The 16,984-nt window shown below is 43.9% G+C and overlaps 1 protein-coding gene across 1 annotated transcript in view; it reads right to left on the bottom strand.

Annotated features, from left to right (window-relative positions):
* HS6ST3 (heparan sulfate 6-O-sulfotransferase 3) overlaps positions 1-16,624 on the bottom strand; it is a 544,711-nt gene extending 528,087 nt beyond the window's left edge. Inside the window, exon 1 of the mRNA XM_074962789.1 lies at positions 16,083-16,624. Coding sequence (XP_074818890.1) covers positions 16,083-16,624 — 542 coding nt within the window. The remainder of the gene's footprint in view (positions 1-16,082) is intronic.
* Between the last annotated feature and the right edge of the window lie 360 nt (positions 16,625-16,984).

Raw genomic sequence — 16,984 nt, 5'->3', positions numbered from 1 at the left:
CTCACTTCATTGGATGAATTCATCCAATGAAGTGAGCTGTAGCTCACGAAAGCTCATGCTCAAATAAATTGGTTAGTCTCTAAGGTGCCACAAATACTCCTTTTCTTTTTACTGTACAGCTTAACTCCAACTCACCTGCTAGCTTGGACTAGAGAGTATCTTCTACCTATTGAAGACTGGATAAATGGACATTTGTGAGCCACTTACTCCCCTCTCTGGGGGCTGACATCACAAAAGCTTTTCCCTCCATTCTCAAATACCTGCATGCTGATAGAAGAAACCAAGTCATCTGTTTTGAGATAGTACAGCAGGATGTTGTAAGAATGTATCAGTTCAGGTCTTTAGCTTTAAGAATGGAAAAATCAAAGCACTTTCCCATTGTCCTCACTCCACTCACACTTAAGGTATACAGAGCTGATTCCCCATCTACTGATTTGCTGCTGTTTGTAACAGGAAAGGTTGTAACTAAAAAACAGTAGAAATAGCAACAGTGACACCAAACAGAAAAGCTGGAATGTGGTTTTCCTTCTTAATCTTGATCTACACTGCAAACTTATGTCAGTACAACTACGTTTTCCACACCCATGAGCAACGCCATTATACCAACCAAACTCCTGGTGTAGAACAGTGGTTCTCAACCAGGGTCTGGACCCCCTGGGGGGCCACAATCAGGCTCCAGGAGTCCTCCAAAATAAACCAGAGAGCAGGGCTGGTGTTAGACATCCTGGGGCCCATAGCACAAAGCCAAGGCCTGAGCCCCACCACCTGGGGCTGAAACCGAGGCCTGAGCAACTTACCTTTGTGGGGTCCCCTGTGGTGTGGGGCCCCAGGCAATTGCCAAGCTTGCTACCTAATAATGCCAGCCCTGACTTTTAATCTACTAGATATGCAGAAATACATTTGTGGTACAGGTGGGCTGTAGAATTTTTATAGCATGTTGTTTTGGTTTTTTTTTGAGGCGGGGGGGGCTCAGAAAGAAAAAGGTGAGAACTGTTGGTGTAGAAAACGCTATGGTGACAAGAGGGCTTCTCTTGTTAACATAGTTACTGCCTCTTGGGGAGGTGGAGTACCTATGCTGATGGGAGAAGCTCTCCTTTTAACATAGGTAGTTCACTAAGTGCTACAGGGGTGCAGCTGTGCTGTTGCACCACCCTAATTATAGACAAGCTCTTAGGGTATGTCTACACTACGAAATTAGGTCGATATTATAGAAGTCGATTTTTAGAAATGATTTTATACAGTCGATTGCGTATGTCCACACTAAGCGCATTAAGTCGGAGGAGTGCGTCCTCACTACCGTGGCTAGCATCGACTTACGGAGTGGTGCACTGTGGGTAGCTATCCCACAGTTCCCGCAGTCTCCACCACCCATTGGAATTCTGGGTTAAGCTCCAAATGCCTGTTGGGGCAAAAACATTGTCATGGATGGCTTTGGGTACATGTCACCAGTCACCCCTCCCTCCATGAAAACAATGGTAGACAATCGTTTTGCGCCTTTTTTCCATGCGGACGCCGTACTGCTTTCAGCAGATGGTGCAGTAGGACTGCTAACCGTCGTCATCCACCGCTTCTGCTGCAACTCTGCTCTGCTGCGATTGTCTCAATAGTGAATTTCTCCATGTTGTCTGTCATGGGCCCCCGGGTACATGTATGCTTCCTCGGGAAACGTGCGCGGTGCTAACCGTTGTCATCCACTGCAACTCTGCTCTCCTGCTCTCATGAATCCACCTTGTAGGTCCTCTCGTGATTCTCTATAAATATCTATCCTCATGGCATCCGTTGTCAGCCACCGCTTCAACTCTGTTCTCCTGCAGACCCCATACCACGGCAAGCATGGAGCCCGCTCAGGTCACCGCGGCAGTTATGAGCATTGTAAACACCTTGTGCATTATCCTGCGGTCAGTGCAGAACCAGAACCTGCAAAAGCAGGTGAGGAGGCGATGGCAGCGCGGTGACAAGAGTGATGGGGACATGGACACAGACTTCTCTCAAAGTATATCCGGAAATTTGGATATCCTGGTGGCAATGGGGCAGGTTCATGCCGTGGAACGCCGATTCTGGGCCCGGGAAACAAGCACAGACTGGTGGGACCACATAGTGTTGCAGGTCTGGGATGATTCCCAATGGCTGTGAAACTTTTGCATGCGTAAGGGCACTTTCATGGAACTTTGTGACTTGCTTTCCCCTGCCCTGAAGCGCAAGAATACCAACACGAGAGCAGCCCTCACGGTTCACAAGCAAGTGGCGATAGCCCTCTGGAAGCTTGCAACGCCAGAAAGCTACCGGTCAGTTGGGAATCAATTTTGAGCAGGCAAATCTATTGTGGGGACTGCTGTGATCCAAGTAGCCAATGCAATCACTGAGCTGCTGCTATCAAGGGTAGAGAGACTGGGAAATGTGCAGGTCATAGTGGATGGCTTTGCTGCAATGGGATTCCCTAACTGTGGTGGGGCGATAGAACGCATATCCCTATCTTGGGACCAGATGACCTTGGCAGCAAGTACATAAACCACAAGGGGTACTTTTAATCGGTGCTGCAAGCACTGGTGGATCACAAGGGACGTTTCACCGACATCAACGTGGGATGCTGGGAAAGGTACATGATGCTCGCATCTTCAGGAACTCTGGTCTGTTTCAACAGCTGCAGGAAAGGACTTTCTTCCCAGACCAGAAAATAACCGTTGGGGATGTTGAAATGCCTGTAGTTATCCTTGGGGACCCAGCCTACCCCTTAATGCCATGGCTCATGAAGCCACACACAGGCAGCCTGGACAGTAGTCAGGAGCTGTTCAACTATAGGATGAGCAAGTGCAGAATGGTGGTAGAATGTGCATGTGGACGTTTAAAAGCACACTGGCGCAGTTTACTGACTTGGCTAGACCTCAGCAAAACCAATATTCCCATTGTCATTGCTGCTTGTTGTGAGCTCCACAATATCTATGAGAGTAAGGGGGATACGTTTATGGCGGGGTGGGAGGTTGAGGCAAATCGCCTGGCCGCTGATTACGCGCAGCCAGATACCAGAGCGGTTAGAAGAATACAGGAGGGCACGGTGCGCATCAGAGAAGCTTTGAAAGCCAGTTTCATGACTGGCCAGGCTATGGTGTGAAAGTTCTGTTTGTTTCTCCTTGATGAAAATCTGTCCCCTGGGTTCACTCTACTTCCCTGTAAGCCAACCGCCCTCCTCCCTTTGATCACCGCTTGCAGAGGCAATAAAGTCATTGTTGTTTCAAAAATCATGCATTCTTTATTAATTCATCACACAAATAGGGGGATAACTGCCAAGGCAGCCCGTGGGAGTGGGGGAGGGAAGAGGGAAACACCAGGTGGGGTGGTGGATGAGGGGAAGAAAGAAGGACAAGGACATACTGCACTTCAAAACTTATTGAATACAGCCTTCTGTTGCTTCGGCAGTCCTCTGGGGTGCAGTGGTTGGGTGCCCGGAGGCCCCCACCGCGTTCTTCGGCATCTGGGTGAGGAGGCTATGGAACTTGGGGAGGAGGGCGGGCAATTACACAGGGGGTGCAGCGGCGGTCTGTGCTCCTGCTGCCTTTCCTGCAGCTCCACCAGACGCTGGAGCATATCAGTTTCATCCCTCAGTAGCCTCAGCATTGCATCCTGCCTCCTCTCATCACGCTGCTTCCACCTCTCCTCTTGCTCCTGCAACCTCTCATCTTGTTCGTCTCTCCTGTCCTCGCGTTCATTTTCTGCTTTCCTGGACTCTGCCATTGTTTGCCTCCACGCATTCTGCTGAGCTCTTTCAGTGCGGGAGGACTGCATGAGGTCAGAGAACATTTCATTGCGATTTTTTTTGCCTTCTTATCTGTGCTAGCGTCTAGGACAGAGATGATAGGGGGAGCGTTGAAACGTTTCCAGCTGCGGGAAGAAAAAAGGGAGAGTAGTATTTAAAGAGACACATTTTAGAGAGCAATGGGTAGACTCTTTCACGGTAAACCAAGCTGTTAACATTACATAGCACATGTGCTTTCAGTACAAGGTCTCATATTGAGGGCCTGCCAGTTTGGTGTGAGAGATCACACACGCAGGGCCGGGCAACAGAATTCGGCTTGCAGGCCGCTATGGTAAGCCACAGTCTTTTGGATTCTTCAACCTTCATAACTGTGACGTTATTGACATAATCTGGGACCGTATAAATCTTTGTTGCAACCAAAGTCCTGTAGCGGCACCAAATCTTACATAAAAGGGGTCAAATGAGGTGTCTAAGACAAGGTTATGGTTTGCTGATTATGATTATGCTGTCTATATGTGTGTATATCATTTTTGTAGTTGAAGTTATGAATATTGGTTCTATACTGTCTGTAGTTCAAACTTACGCTATGCTTCTGGGTGACACCCCAGATAAGTTGGTGTCAGCTCTGCCTAGCCTGCTTGATGGCCCATTAAGGACCATCAGCTATACAGTTGACCCACTGAGAGACGGCAGACATGCCTTGGGACTCAGCGAGGTATGCAGGGACATGCCTATGGAAAGAACTCTGAGGTGTTTCCATGCCATGTGATGGACAGCTTGTTTTTGGAACAAAGAAAGCAGAGACCACTTGGCAAGAGAATATAAAAAGCTGCTGCAGCTCCTCCATCTTGTCTTCAGTCCTGCTTCTTATCTCTGGAGGAACTTTGCTACACTGAAGCCTTGAACCAAGGACTGAAAGACCCATCCCAGCTGTGGATGTTCTCCAGAGACTTGATTTAAACCTGCAGTTTATTCCATCACTGCTGCAAGCCTGAACCAAGAATTTTGCCATTACTTATTACAATTACTTATGTAATTGATTCCATTTAACCAATTCTTGCTCTCATCTATATCTTTTTCCTTTTATGAATAAACCTTTAGATTTTAGATTCTAAAGGATTGGCAACAGCGTGATTTGTGGGTAAGATCTGATTTGTATATTGACCGGGGTCTGGGGCTTGGTCCTTTGGGATCGAGAGAACCGTTTTTCTTTTACTGGGGTATGGGTTTTTATAACAATTCGTTCCCATAACGAGTGGCACTGGTGGTGATACTGGGAAACTGGAGTGTCTAAGGGAATTGCTTGTGTGACTTGTGGTTAGCCAGTGGGGTAAAACCAAAGTCCTCCCTGTCTGGCTGGTTTGATTTGCCTTGGTGTGCATAGAAACCCTAGTCTTGGGCTGTAACTGCCCTGCTTTAAGCAATTTGTCCTGAATTGGCACTCTCAGTTGGGTCCCGCCAGAACCAGCATCGCTACAATAACACGTGGGAATGGTTTCAAATGGCAGCGCCCTCCTTTCCCGTTGGATTGGCCATTTAAAAGGAGGGGCTGCAGTTTTCGGGTTAACGTGCAGCAAACCCCCTCCCCCCCCACCCAATTCTCTCCTCCCACCGCGTGACTAGTATTAGGGAAGATCCCTGCCAGCCAAAAGCAAACAGCTCAGCGTGAACGGGCCCCCCCATCACCATGTGGCTAAAAGCGGGGATGATTTCTTTTCAGCCACAGGCAAACAGCCCAGCAGGAATGTCCCCTTAATAATGTACCTGAAGGATTTCCACTCCATCCCCAGACACGGTAACAGACTTTTCCAGTAGCTGTACTGGCCACGAATGCATTCCCAAGTCTTCAGGGCAATTAATCGTTAAACACACTTGCTTTTAAACCATATTTACAAAGGTACACTCACCAGAGGTGCCTTCTCCGGCTTCCTGGGCCAGGAGCCCACCATGGGAGGGTTGGGAGCGTATTGGCTCCAGGGTGATAAACAGTGCCTGGCTGTTGGGGAGAACGGTTTCTCTGCTTGCCTGTTGTGCACGATCCTCCTCCTCATCAGCTTCCTTGTCCCCAAAATCCTCATCCCTGTTGCGTGAGACTACCCCTTTGCAGGTGTCCACGGACAGGGGTGGGGTAGTGGTAGAGGCATCCCTTAGAACTGCATGCAGCTCATCATAGAAGCGGCATGTCTGGGGCACTGTTACCCGTGTTCTTCCATGCTGAAGCTCTTTTGCAATTCTGGGACTGCATGGTCACCTGTGCTGATGAGCTCTGGATGGTCACCTCTGCTGATGAGCTCGCCACGCTGGCCAAACAGGAAATGAAATTCAAAAGTTCCTGGTGCTTTTCCTGTGTACCTGGCTCGTGCATCTGAGTTGAAAGTGCTGTCCAGAGCAGTCACAATGGAACACTCTGGGATAGCTCCCGGAAGCCAATACCGTCAAATTGCATCCACACTACCCCAAATTCGACCCGGCAATGTCGATTTCAGCGCTAATCCCCTCGTCGGGGAGGAGTACATTAATCGATTTTAAGAGCCCTTTAGGTAGACAAAAATGGCTTTGTCGTGTGGACAGGTGCTGGGTTAAATCAATCTAACGCTGCTAAATTCGACCTAAACTCATACTGTAGACCAGGGCTTAGTCTACTACTTTTTAACCTAGGACTTTAATTTAAGATTTTAAATAGTTCAATTTTACCCTATCTCCCAATGGAAGTATTTGAAGATTACGTAAGGATGTTACAGTGCTCTCTCTCTTTCAGCTCTCTCATAGCTAAGTGTTTATAAAGCACATCATTTAGGTGAGCACTTTAGGTGACAGATTTTTTATGTACATAAACCAGAGCTATTTAACAGATTTTACAGCTTGTTCCCTTCCTCTAGTCCTGGCACGTGGAAGAGGATCCTCCTCCAGCACTACATATTGGCTTAGAAACCTTATCAGTAAAATTTACTATTTATGGAGCTCTAAGAATGGTGCTAACTATTTGGGGCTACTGTACTTTTGAGTTCTGGCACATGGAATATATCAGACTTTAAAACTACTCAGCTGAATTCTAGTTCTAGCTGGAGTTGGAGATTTAATTTATTAAAGGATTTATGACTGAATTTTGAGTCAGAAAGCAGTTTTTAAAATATTTATTATTTTCTCTATACTTTTTCCACTCCCTGCAAGGGAGTTGTTGTAGGTCTTTAAACAGTCTTTAAGTGCCAAAATTTGATGGAATTCTTATAACCTGGGCAAGGGTTTTCCATGGGTTACTGACAGTTTGGTAGCTCTTGATTATCACAGCTGCTGTGCTCAGTCCTGGGTCCAGAGAAAGGGTTCCATCTTGAGCCATCTGAACCCAAACCACTGTGCACTTTTAAGATTAAAGCCAAATCCTCTTGGGGAAGAGGGGGACAGGGAATCCATTAACTTGTATCATTTAACCTTTCAAATTGCATAACTGTCAGATTAATTTAATGTACATTCCATTAGCAGTTCATGGCTTGTTTATGAAAGTCCAGTGCCAACAGTAACACTGATCTCAGGAAATAGTTCAATTCCATTAGGCGATCCAACAAATTATTGCAGCTCAATAAGTCTAGAACACAAAACTATACAGACAGTAGAGCTCAAGTAGTGTATACAATTATGTTGACTTAGGTTTTAATAGCTTATATAAAAAGCCTGGAAAACATCACATTCTAAGTAAATATACTTCAGTGTAATGCACATAAACTTTAAAAAGATTCTTGCTAGTTTGATTAGATGGTGCATAATTATTGACAATACAAACTTATGCACAAGAGAGAACATTTATATTGATTTAGACTTGACTTAAATGCCCTCACTCCCACCTTCTTCCATCTACCAGTGTACACAGGGTGGCACTGGTGGTGGAACTGGTGCTGGCTCTGCCCTCACAGCATCTTATTGGTCAATTCAGGAGAGGGAGACAACCAGGACTGGTGGGATACTCCCCACCTTTTACAACAGGTAGGACTTCTCACTGGCCTCTCAAGGCAAAGTTGACCCATGCACTGGATTTTTTCCAGCTTCCTCATCACCTGAGAGGAGTACTTTGCTAGGTACATTTGACATTAGAAGTACATCTAGAAGGTGATAATCCTAAATGGCTAGGGTACAGGTCAGGTGCCAGCTCCTGGGGTAAACCAGAAAATGGCATCCAGACTGCTTCTGGCAATGTTGGCTACTGATGGGAAAATACCTAACAAGGGAAGTCTCAAGGCCTGGTCTGTTCACATTTTTGTACTGTTATAGCCATTTCTGTTAGGGGTGTGATTTGGTTTTTTTTGTTTGTTTTTTTACTAAAATGGTTATATTGGTACAACCCCAAGTGTGAATGAAATTATGCTTGTGTACCACCCCTTCCCTTCCTGGGTTACTCAGGAGCAGGCAACACTCACCTGTGTGCCCAGGCGCCTGATGTTGTCAACAGTAAAGGAGATCCTGAGTATCCATCCCATGGGTGATGCTGGATAGGTAGCAATCCTCTAGCCATCCTTCAGCTGCAGTCCTTATACTTATAAAAGAAATTTACTCTTGGTGGTGCTTCCACCGGACTGGGCCCTATAACGCATTCACTGGCATGTCTTGGGGATCTCCAGGAATAAACCTGAGTTGATCTATGTGAGGGGTCTAACTCAAAAGTACCAATTAAAAATAATATACATCCAATATAAATTTAGATTATAGCGTTAACACACCTTTACTTAACAACATAGTAAAACATGATAACAGATTGAGATTAATTAAAATGTCACAACTTTGATTTCAACAACTCAATTAATAATTGCAGTTTACAGTAGTAAATGAAACTTAATCAACTTAATTTACCCCACCCTTGAGTGTGCACTCCTCTTAATTTCAGAGTTCTAGAAACTTGGTTGCGTGGGCACTTGAAGATAATAAAACTGTGGACAGCATTCTATTGGTCCAGTAAGGCAGTTCAGCTAAGGGGCAGAGCAATTCTAACTTGAGATCATTCAAACCTCCACAACCCCTCTGAAGATGGGAGTTGTTTTAACCACAGGTCAGTGACCCTGGATTTTCATTAAACAATAAGGCCACTTCATCTCTTCTCGGACTCAGGGAAATCCATTAAAGTCTCTTCACTATCTCCATTTCCTTGCAAGCACTTTCTGAAACAAAGGTGGTGGTTACTCACGCTCCTTCACTGCAGCCTACCTCAGTCAGTTCTAGGCACAACAGTCTCTGCCTTGGCTCCAATGAAGCCCAGCAATAGGCTCTGTGGCTCCCTCATTGGTCAGAGCCCCAGCAATTTCTCAGCAGCAGCTCCTGCTTTTCTAGCAGACAGAGCTCCTGTCAAGGTTCCTCCCCCACTCTGAACTTTAGGGTACAAATGTGGGGACCTGCATGAAAACCTCCTAAGCTTACTTTTACCAGCTTAGGTTAAAACTTCCCCAAGGTACAAATTAATTTTATCCTTTGTCCTTGGAATATCTACTGCCACCACCAAACTGTAACTGGGTTTACTGGGAAACATAGTTTGGACACATCTTTCCCCCCCAAAATCCTCTCAACCCTTGCACCCCACTTCCTGGGAAAGGTTTGGTAAAAATCCTCACCAATTTGCATAGGTGACCACAGACCCAAACCCTTGGATCTGAGAACAATGAAAAAGCATTCAGTTTTCTTACAAGAAGACTTTTAATAGAAATAGACGTAAATAGAAGTAAAGAAATCACCTCTGTAAAATCAGAATGGTATATATCTTACAGGGTAATTAGATTCAAAACAGAGAATCCCTCTAGGCAAAACCTTAAGTTACAAAAAAGACACACAGACAGAAATAGTCATTCTATTCAGCACAATTCTTTTCTCAGCCATTTAAAGAAATCATAATCTAATGCATACCTAGCTAGATTACTTACTAAAAGTTCTAAGACTCCATTCCTGTTCTATCCCCGGCAAAAGCAGCATACCGACAGACACAGACACAGACCCTTTGTTTCTCTCCCTCCTCCTAGCTTTTGAAAGTATCTTGTCTCCTCATTGGTCATTTTGGTCAGGTGCCAGCGAGGTTACCTTTAGCTTCTTAACCCTTTACAGGTGAGAGGATTTTTCCTCTGGCCAGTAGGGATTTTAAAGGGGTTTACCGTTCCCTTTATATTTATGACAGCTCCACAAAGCGATCTCCACGCCCCTGACCAGAATGGAACCCACCGAATGCTACCCCTGCATTCCCTGGAAGTGCAAGTATCTCGTCCCCAAGGTATCATGGAAGTTACAGTCTCCAAGGCCAGATTGCAACACTTGGGACCCTCCCAACTGGAACACCCCCAGTTAAGTTCAAAGGCCCCTCTAGTAGAAGATGCCTACACTTGTATTGCTTATTCCCATAAATTTAGGGAAATAAGCGACAGTACCATCACTTTTATACCAATATAACTGCATACACACAAGGGGAGTTGTACCAGTTGAACTGTATTGGTAAAATCCTATACTGTACCATCTGACTGGATTAAATTGGTGATTTTGGGAGATCAGATAGATGGTGCCCAACTACATTTGTGTGCTCCCACAATGGACCATTAATTTTGTTCAACAGGGTTTGGGGTATTGGTCATCCTAATGTTTATTCAGTTTGAGAAAGCTGAAGCCTGCTGCTTTAACCGCATCCTAGGTACACAAGGACTTTACTCCCTACACATCTACAGAGATTTCCAAATGTTTAAGAACTTTATGAATATATTTAATATTATGTGTTTTGTATACACTCAGCTTCATGCATACATGCATGTTCATACACAATAATGCAGCTGTATATCTGTATAAAGGTATTACTGCTGGCATTATAGTTCTTCATTATTATTTGTGCATCCACAGCTCTATACGGCATGGCACATTCATCAAGTTAACTTTAAATTATTCTGAACAAATTCTAGAGGGATTTCAAGACACAGGTTAGAGTGGAGATATTTAAGTCACTGCTGTAAATCACTTGTTCCAAAGTTGCCCTCACTCTGATTTAAATCAGTTTTTTGAAACACTTGAAAAACTGTGCTATTGCAATTTCAGATTAAAATTTAAGATTAACTGTAAACATTGTTTTTAAAATGCTGCTACTCATTTGGTATTTTATTTAAACTTTATAAAACTGCTTTAGGCAAATAAAATACTAAACCAATGAAGATCCTGTAACCAACGAAGCAAGTATTTCAACAGGTCTACTTATGCACTAAGAGCTAAACATTTGTGTAGGTGTTTTAGCCACTGATGCTGAAAATTGTATTTTTGTTAATAAAAACTTCTCAATGGCATGAAATCTGTCACTTTAAAACAAACAGATTCAGTTTTTACAATGAAAGATTAGAATTCTCATGAATTAAATTTATTGTAAACTTTTGTATATTGACAATAGAAGCCTACACTTAGCCTTTTGAAAAATCTGACCAGTACCACTGGTGGCAGTAAGTGACGTACATTGACTTCAGACTGCAAATCCTGATGAAGGTTAAATTGGAGTTATAACTGGCTGCACAACAGTGACTTCTACTCCCCATAACTTAGCATTTCCTATATCCCAGTAAAGTAAGAACTCCCCATACCACCCTGAAGAGTATGTTAATGTTACAGAGAAAAACACACTTATGAAAACTAAAAAATGCAGTTAAGGTATTGCTTTACATCTGTTTTGGTCCCTCCAGAGCCCGTCAAGGGTTTAGTTACTAAAACATTCCTGTACAGCCATGTTAAAAAATAAAATCAAGTCACTGGTACTAGACTCAAATAATTTTCTTCATAATCACGTCTAAAAGATAAATGTATTCAAATGTATATGACACAGTGTTCAAATTAAACACCTTTTGAAATGTTTGTAAATGTTAACGTAAAACTTTATAATGCAATATTATAAGGCTAATATTATATAAGTAAAGATTAATTATGAAAGGGTTTAAGTTCTAAATATCTTATTCTCTCAGTATATTACCATATAAAGAGTTGAGACGGAAGCTTATGTTAACTCCATGATGTTAACAAAAAAGCAAAATACACTTAATCTTTTTCATTAAATCAAAAATATATTCTGATATAGCCCAAAGGATCAAACACTTTGGTAACATTCACAATCAGGGCTTTCTGATCGTCTTCCTGATCTCAGCTCAAGTAAAGTCCTTGGCTAGGTATCTAGCCAAAGATTTTCTCTGAGTTGAAACTGCAAATTCACTTAGAAGTTACTGTAAAATAAAATGTAACGTATACAGCAGAAAGTAGAAGTCTAATTTCTCATATAAATCCAGAGGCTTTACGGTGTCATGTATAATATCTAATATGTTTCACTTTGTTCCAAGATATGACCTCCATTACCTTCAGTTTTAGTTTAGGTAAAAATTCCATTCACATAAACTGAATATTGAAATAATGATTAAAATATAATTTAAGTCTCTTGGTGTATGTCCCTAGACAGGTGGTTAGGGCTTGACCATGCCTTCAGTGGGAGTGAAGGGTGCTCACAGCAGGGGGCAGTCAGCACTTGACAGGATCAGTCTTTTATTGAGGTACTTTACAAACTGAGTTTCAAGTAAATAGAGTAACATGGAGATCAGACTTGATCATCATCATAATGGTCCCTTCTGGCCTTAATCTATTAAATTTGCTTTCTCTCTCTCTTAACCTGACACAGGATGTAATACAATACAAGCAACAAACACTAAGAGGATACAGTGAATAGTTACATCCATTGATTAGATCAAAGTTTCACTAAGGTATATAACATTACTGAAGGACCAATGATTTCCCAAAAAGAAAACAGATATTATAATTCTGTGAATTATTCCTGTATTTGCTTTAATTAAATGACTAGTAGCAGTCCAATGAACAACCTCTATGCTTTTTCTTCAAACTGTTTTCTAACACTTCTCTATCTTTTAAAGTTGCTTTATCAATAGTCTAATTTAATACACTTTAATCTCCTATCACTCCATTTTACCTTGCATTCCCAATCTTCTGAAATAATTAATTTTACCCTCAACCTCTGGCTATTAAATACTAATTGTAAACACAACAAATGAAAGGAGGATGTAACACAAGATAACATTTACCAAACAACTTCCATATAAATAATTCCCCCCTCCTTAATTATCTACATCACAAGGATTATAATGCTGATTGAATACTTAATAAAGCTGCAAATTTAATGCCAAGCAATTCACATAGTCCCTAAAGTTATTCAAAGTCTAGCTCCTTCCCTTATATACAAGATATAACATTTACAGTTTAACATCTTTATAAATGTATGAACTGTATAAACACACTTATACAAAATGTCCTATAAATCACATGCACACCCTGGAAACACAGATGTTTCACACAATTAATCCCACTAAGATACCAGCCAAATATTGAGAATTAAATTAGCTGTTTGTCTTCCATGGGACTACTCACATGAATAAAGATAAGCACATGTGTAAGTGTTTTCAGATGGGAACTAAGTGTATATATACAGGGACCGGATTAGACACCCTCTCCTCATCCCCCTCACACCACTTTTTCCCTCTTCTGCACAAAATATAAATTAATATTTTGGAACAATGTGAAACGTACTGTATTTAAACATCACAAGTTTTTAGAGTCAATGGGTTTATCAATGAGGAATTAATACTTTTCCCACTCTCCGACAGAAGTGAGGAGCTATCATTGTAACAATTATATTTCTACACCCAAATAGTTAAATCAAGGAGTTTTTTGGATTTAGCTCACAGGGAGGAACTTAGGGCCTAATTGTGAATATATTTTCCTAAAGGATTTAAGCTTTCATCTATTTAAGACATATTATCAAGGCATCACAAGTGTTTAAAGATTAAATTTAAAGAGTTAAGTTTAAAGATTTTTTAAAAATTTTATTGAAAACAATTGTAGCAAACACTTTAAATATCAACATACACTCAATATTTCTGCTTTAAAAAATCATTTACAGTGCCTCTAACATACTGGCTCAATCCTGAATCAGAAGGAAATCTGTCACCTATTAGATTACCAAAAGTTAATTCCTCGGAAAAGCAAGTGCTCCTTATAAGTCTTCCGTTTTAGTACTGACAAGGTGAGATCTTGTTCCTCTTGCAACAGCTGACAGGAACATAATACAAAATAGGATGGCTACAGACTTCATAAATCTAAGGGTATATTAATTATGGCTTTCGGGAAACTTGTCTGGCAAAGTGCTGTGTTTTTTTCCATCCTGACTTTGTTTACTACATGTGGACTGTCATAGATATATGATTTCAGCTGAGAGCTCTACTGCTCACATTCTTTCACATAGTGCAACTGGAGGAGAAAGGAAAAACAGGAGAAAAAGTTTAATGGCTTGTTTACACTTCAAAATTTACCAGGGTAGCTATTGTGGAATAATTATCCCAGAATAGTTATTTCAGTATTAGCCTGAGTGGACACACGGATCCTGGAATAGGAGCGACTCTCTCTCATTTAGGTATTTTGGTAAATTTCCAAGGGTAGACAAGCCCTAGGAGAAAAACATATTGCTGCAAAGAGATGTTAAGTGCAGTAATCTCTTCACGAAAGGGAATTAAGTTCATTTCCTTTCATATCTTTAAATTGCATAAGGAATGTATATGCACAATAAAGATAGAAGTGAAGCAATCCATTAAGACCAGAAGTTTGTCAGTAAATGAATGTAGATAGGTTTAACAACAGAAGTATTAGAAGTCTTTGTGAATAAGGAAAAATAAGCATTGGAGGAGAGCATCCGGAGTTGTGACCTTCTTGTCAAATATGAACCAATTTGTAGTTTTTAATCAAAGCCCTGGGGAAGAGCTCTTGAAAAACTGCCAGACAGTGGAGTTTATTTATAATTAAACTGTATTCACAGTCTCAGGAAAGGAGCTGAAATTAGATGGGTGGGTAGAAGTGAAATATAGGATTTAATCTCAGAAACTTCTGGCCATTGTGCCTTTTGCATGTTCTCTGGCTCCTGAGAACAGCAGCAGCATCTGTTACCAACCACTTGAACTGACTGGAAATCTTTAATTCCAATGCATTGCATTCAGACCAAATCAAAATTTGCAACCTGCTCATAAGCACGATTAACAAAGCTCAGAAAAACATGCCATGAAGCATAAGGGATCATAAATAAAAACATATTTCCACACACAGCTAACCATATCTGGGGTTATATTTTTGGTGATACGCAAAGTCTAATGACTCTACCAAAGTCTGCACGCTAACACCGATTGAAAGTATGAAGCATATGCCCTGTAGATTCCAGTTTTTTTGTAAACTTTTAGGTTTCATTACCTTATTTTCTTCCATGTAGACAAGAATGTGAATAACTGAATAAACTGATCCAAATTTATTAAAATCCCTTAGATGCTAAGTCGCTGAAAAGCCTACTGTCTCAGAAATTCAGACACCCCAGACATATGCGATTGAGACAGGGAAAAACAGAGGCCTACCCTCCCACCAAAATCCCCTAACAAAGAGCAGGGAAATCTAACAGGAGAGTTGTTGCTAGAACTCTAGGAAACAAAATTTATTTGGGCCCAAATATAGGTTCTGACAATAATGACATTTTACAAAAGGTTTGTTTATATACCAGTACTAGGTACTTCACCAACAGCTATGAAGAGAAGGTTCCTGCTCTGAATGACTTAAACTTTTAAGAGACCCTATTTGCAATCTTACAGCACTACAGCAGCAAGATGTCCATCAAGAGTCTTTGGACTTAAATATTCTATTGTACAATCCAAAGATTGCTAGTTCATGAGAGCATGCAAATTAAACTGACTAAGAAGTGAAATGCAAGAAATAAATGAACATACATGAAATAATACAAATTAGCTTTTAGAGCTCAATTTTTGTTTTTCAAAAGAGTTTTTAACAAAATGGATCAGGCCCTATATTTAGAAAGATATGTATAAGGGTGATTTCTAAGGAGTCAGGTACATTGTAAGGGGTCCTTCTGCTCAGATTAAATAGAACTAGCCAGCGATGGAAGAAAGGACTGAATTTAGGCTAGAGGAAGAGCCTGGGCTAGATAGGGAAATACCTAGATAGCAGCAGAGCTCTGCAGTGTGAGAGTCGCGGCAACAACGGGATGAATGCCACAGACCCGTGTAGTGGGGCAGCTCCCCTCTGTGCCTGTCTGTAACATTGCGACTGCAGAAGTGGGTGGACTGTCACCCTCCATGCCCCAGCGCTGCCCTCCCCAGGACCATCCTCCAAGGGCCCGGGTCTGACCCGGCGCTTTGCAAGGGGCAGCAGCCGGTGCCGCCCCCTTTCCCCGGCAGCTGCTGCCGGCATCCCATCCGGAGCGCAGGGCACAGCCGCCCCCCACGGAGCAGGCACTGACCTGAGGGTGCGGTTGCCCGGGCAGCCCCTGCGCTCCATGGCGGCGGGCACGCAGCTGGTGAGCTCGGTCCAGTCGGCGTGCAGCCCGCAGCTCCAGCCCGTGGAGAAGCGGGAGAAGAGCCAGGTGTCCTGGTCCCCCCCGGGCCGGTGGCAGGTGCATTTCTTCTGGCCGGCGCGGCAGTAGCAGGGCTGCTCCAGGCGGATGTTGCGCACCAGGTGCCGCCCGAAGGTGGTGCCGCCCGTTTTCTGGATGTGCAGGAAGACGATCACATCGCGGCCCCGCATGTCGAACTGCACCCGGCGGCACAGCTCAGCCCGCGCGAACGGGAACTTGGGCACCAGTCGCGGCAGCGCCACCGCCGCCCCCTCCTCCTCCGGCGGCGGCGGCTGGGCGTCCCAGGCCGGGGCCCCGCGGTGCGCGGCGGGCCGGCGGCGCGGGCAGGCGGCGCCGGGACAGGACGGGGACACGTACTGGTACATGATGAGCACGAAGAGCAGCGTCAGCAGCGGCGGCAGGAGCCACTTGTGGAGCCGCTCGTCCATGGTGCGGGCTCCGGGCGCGGGCTCAGGCGGGGGGCAGGCGCCTGTGCCGGCGGGCGCTGCGCGGCTCTGGCAGGGCGGCCGCTCCCGTTAGCTCCCTCCCCCGCCCGGGCACCGGCATGGTCGCCGCCCGGGCGCCCCGGTTCAGCCCAAGCGGCAGCGGGGCGCGGACGCTGCTGGAGCGGCGCCTCGGGACGGCAGCGCTGGGGCTTCGGCAGCCCGAAGGGGGCGCGCGCGCTGTCACGGCACGAGGCTGCCGCAACCCGACTGAGTAACTGTCAGGCGGCAGCGCGACCTCATGCCTCGGCTCCTCCAGCACCTTGCCAACCCAAACACCCCGTCCGTGGGGCGGGGCTCGGCGCC

This window comes from Natator depressus, chromosome 1 (assembly GCF_965152275.1).
Source record: "Natator depressus isolate rNatDep1 chromosome 1, rNatDep2.hap1, whole genome shotgun sequence".
Taxonomy (NCBI): domain Eukaryota; kingdom Metazoa; phylum Chordata; order Testudines; family Cheloniidae; genus Natator; species Natator depressus.
The sequence above is the reverse complement of the archived record's forward strand: the minus strand, read 5'-3'. Positions and strand labels throughout refer to the sequence as shown.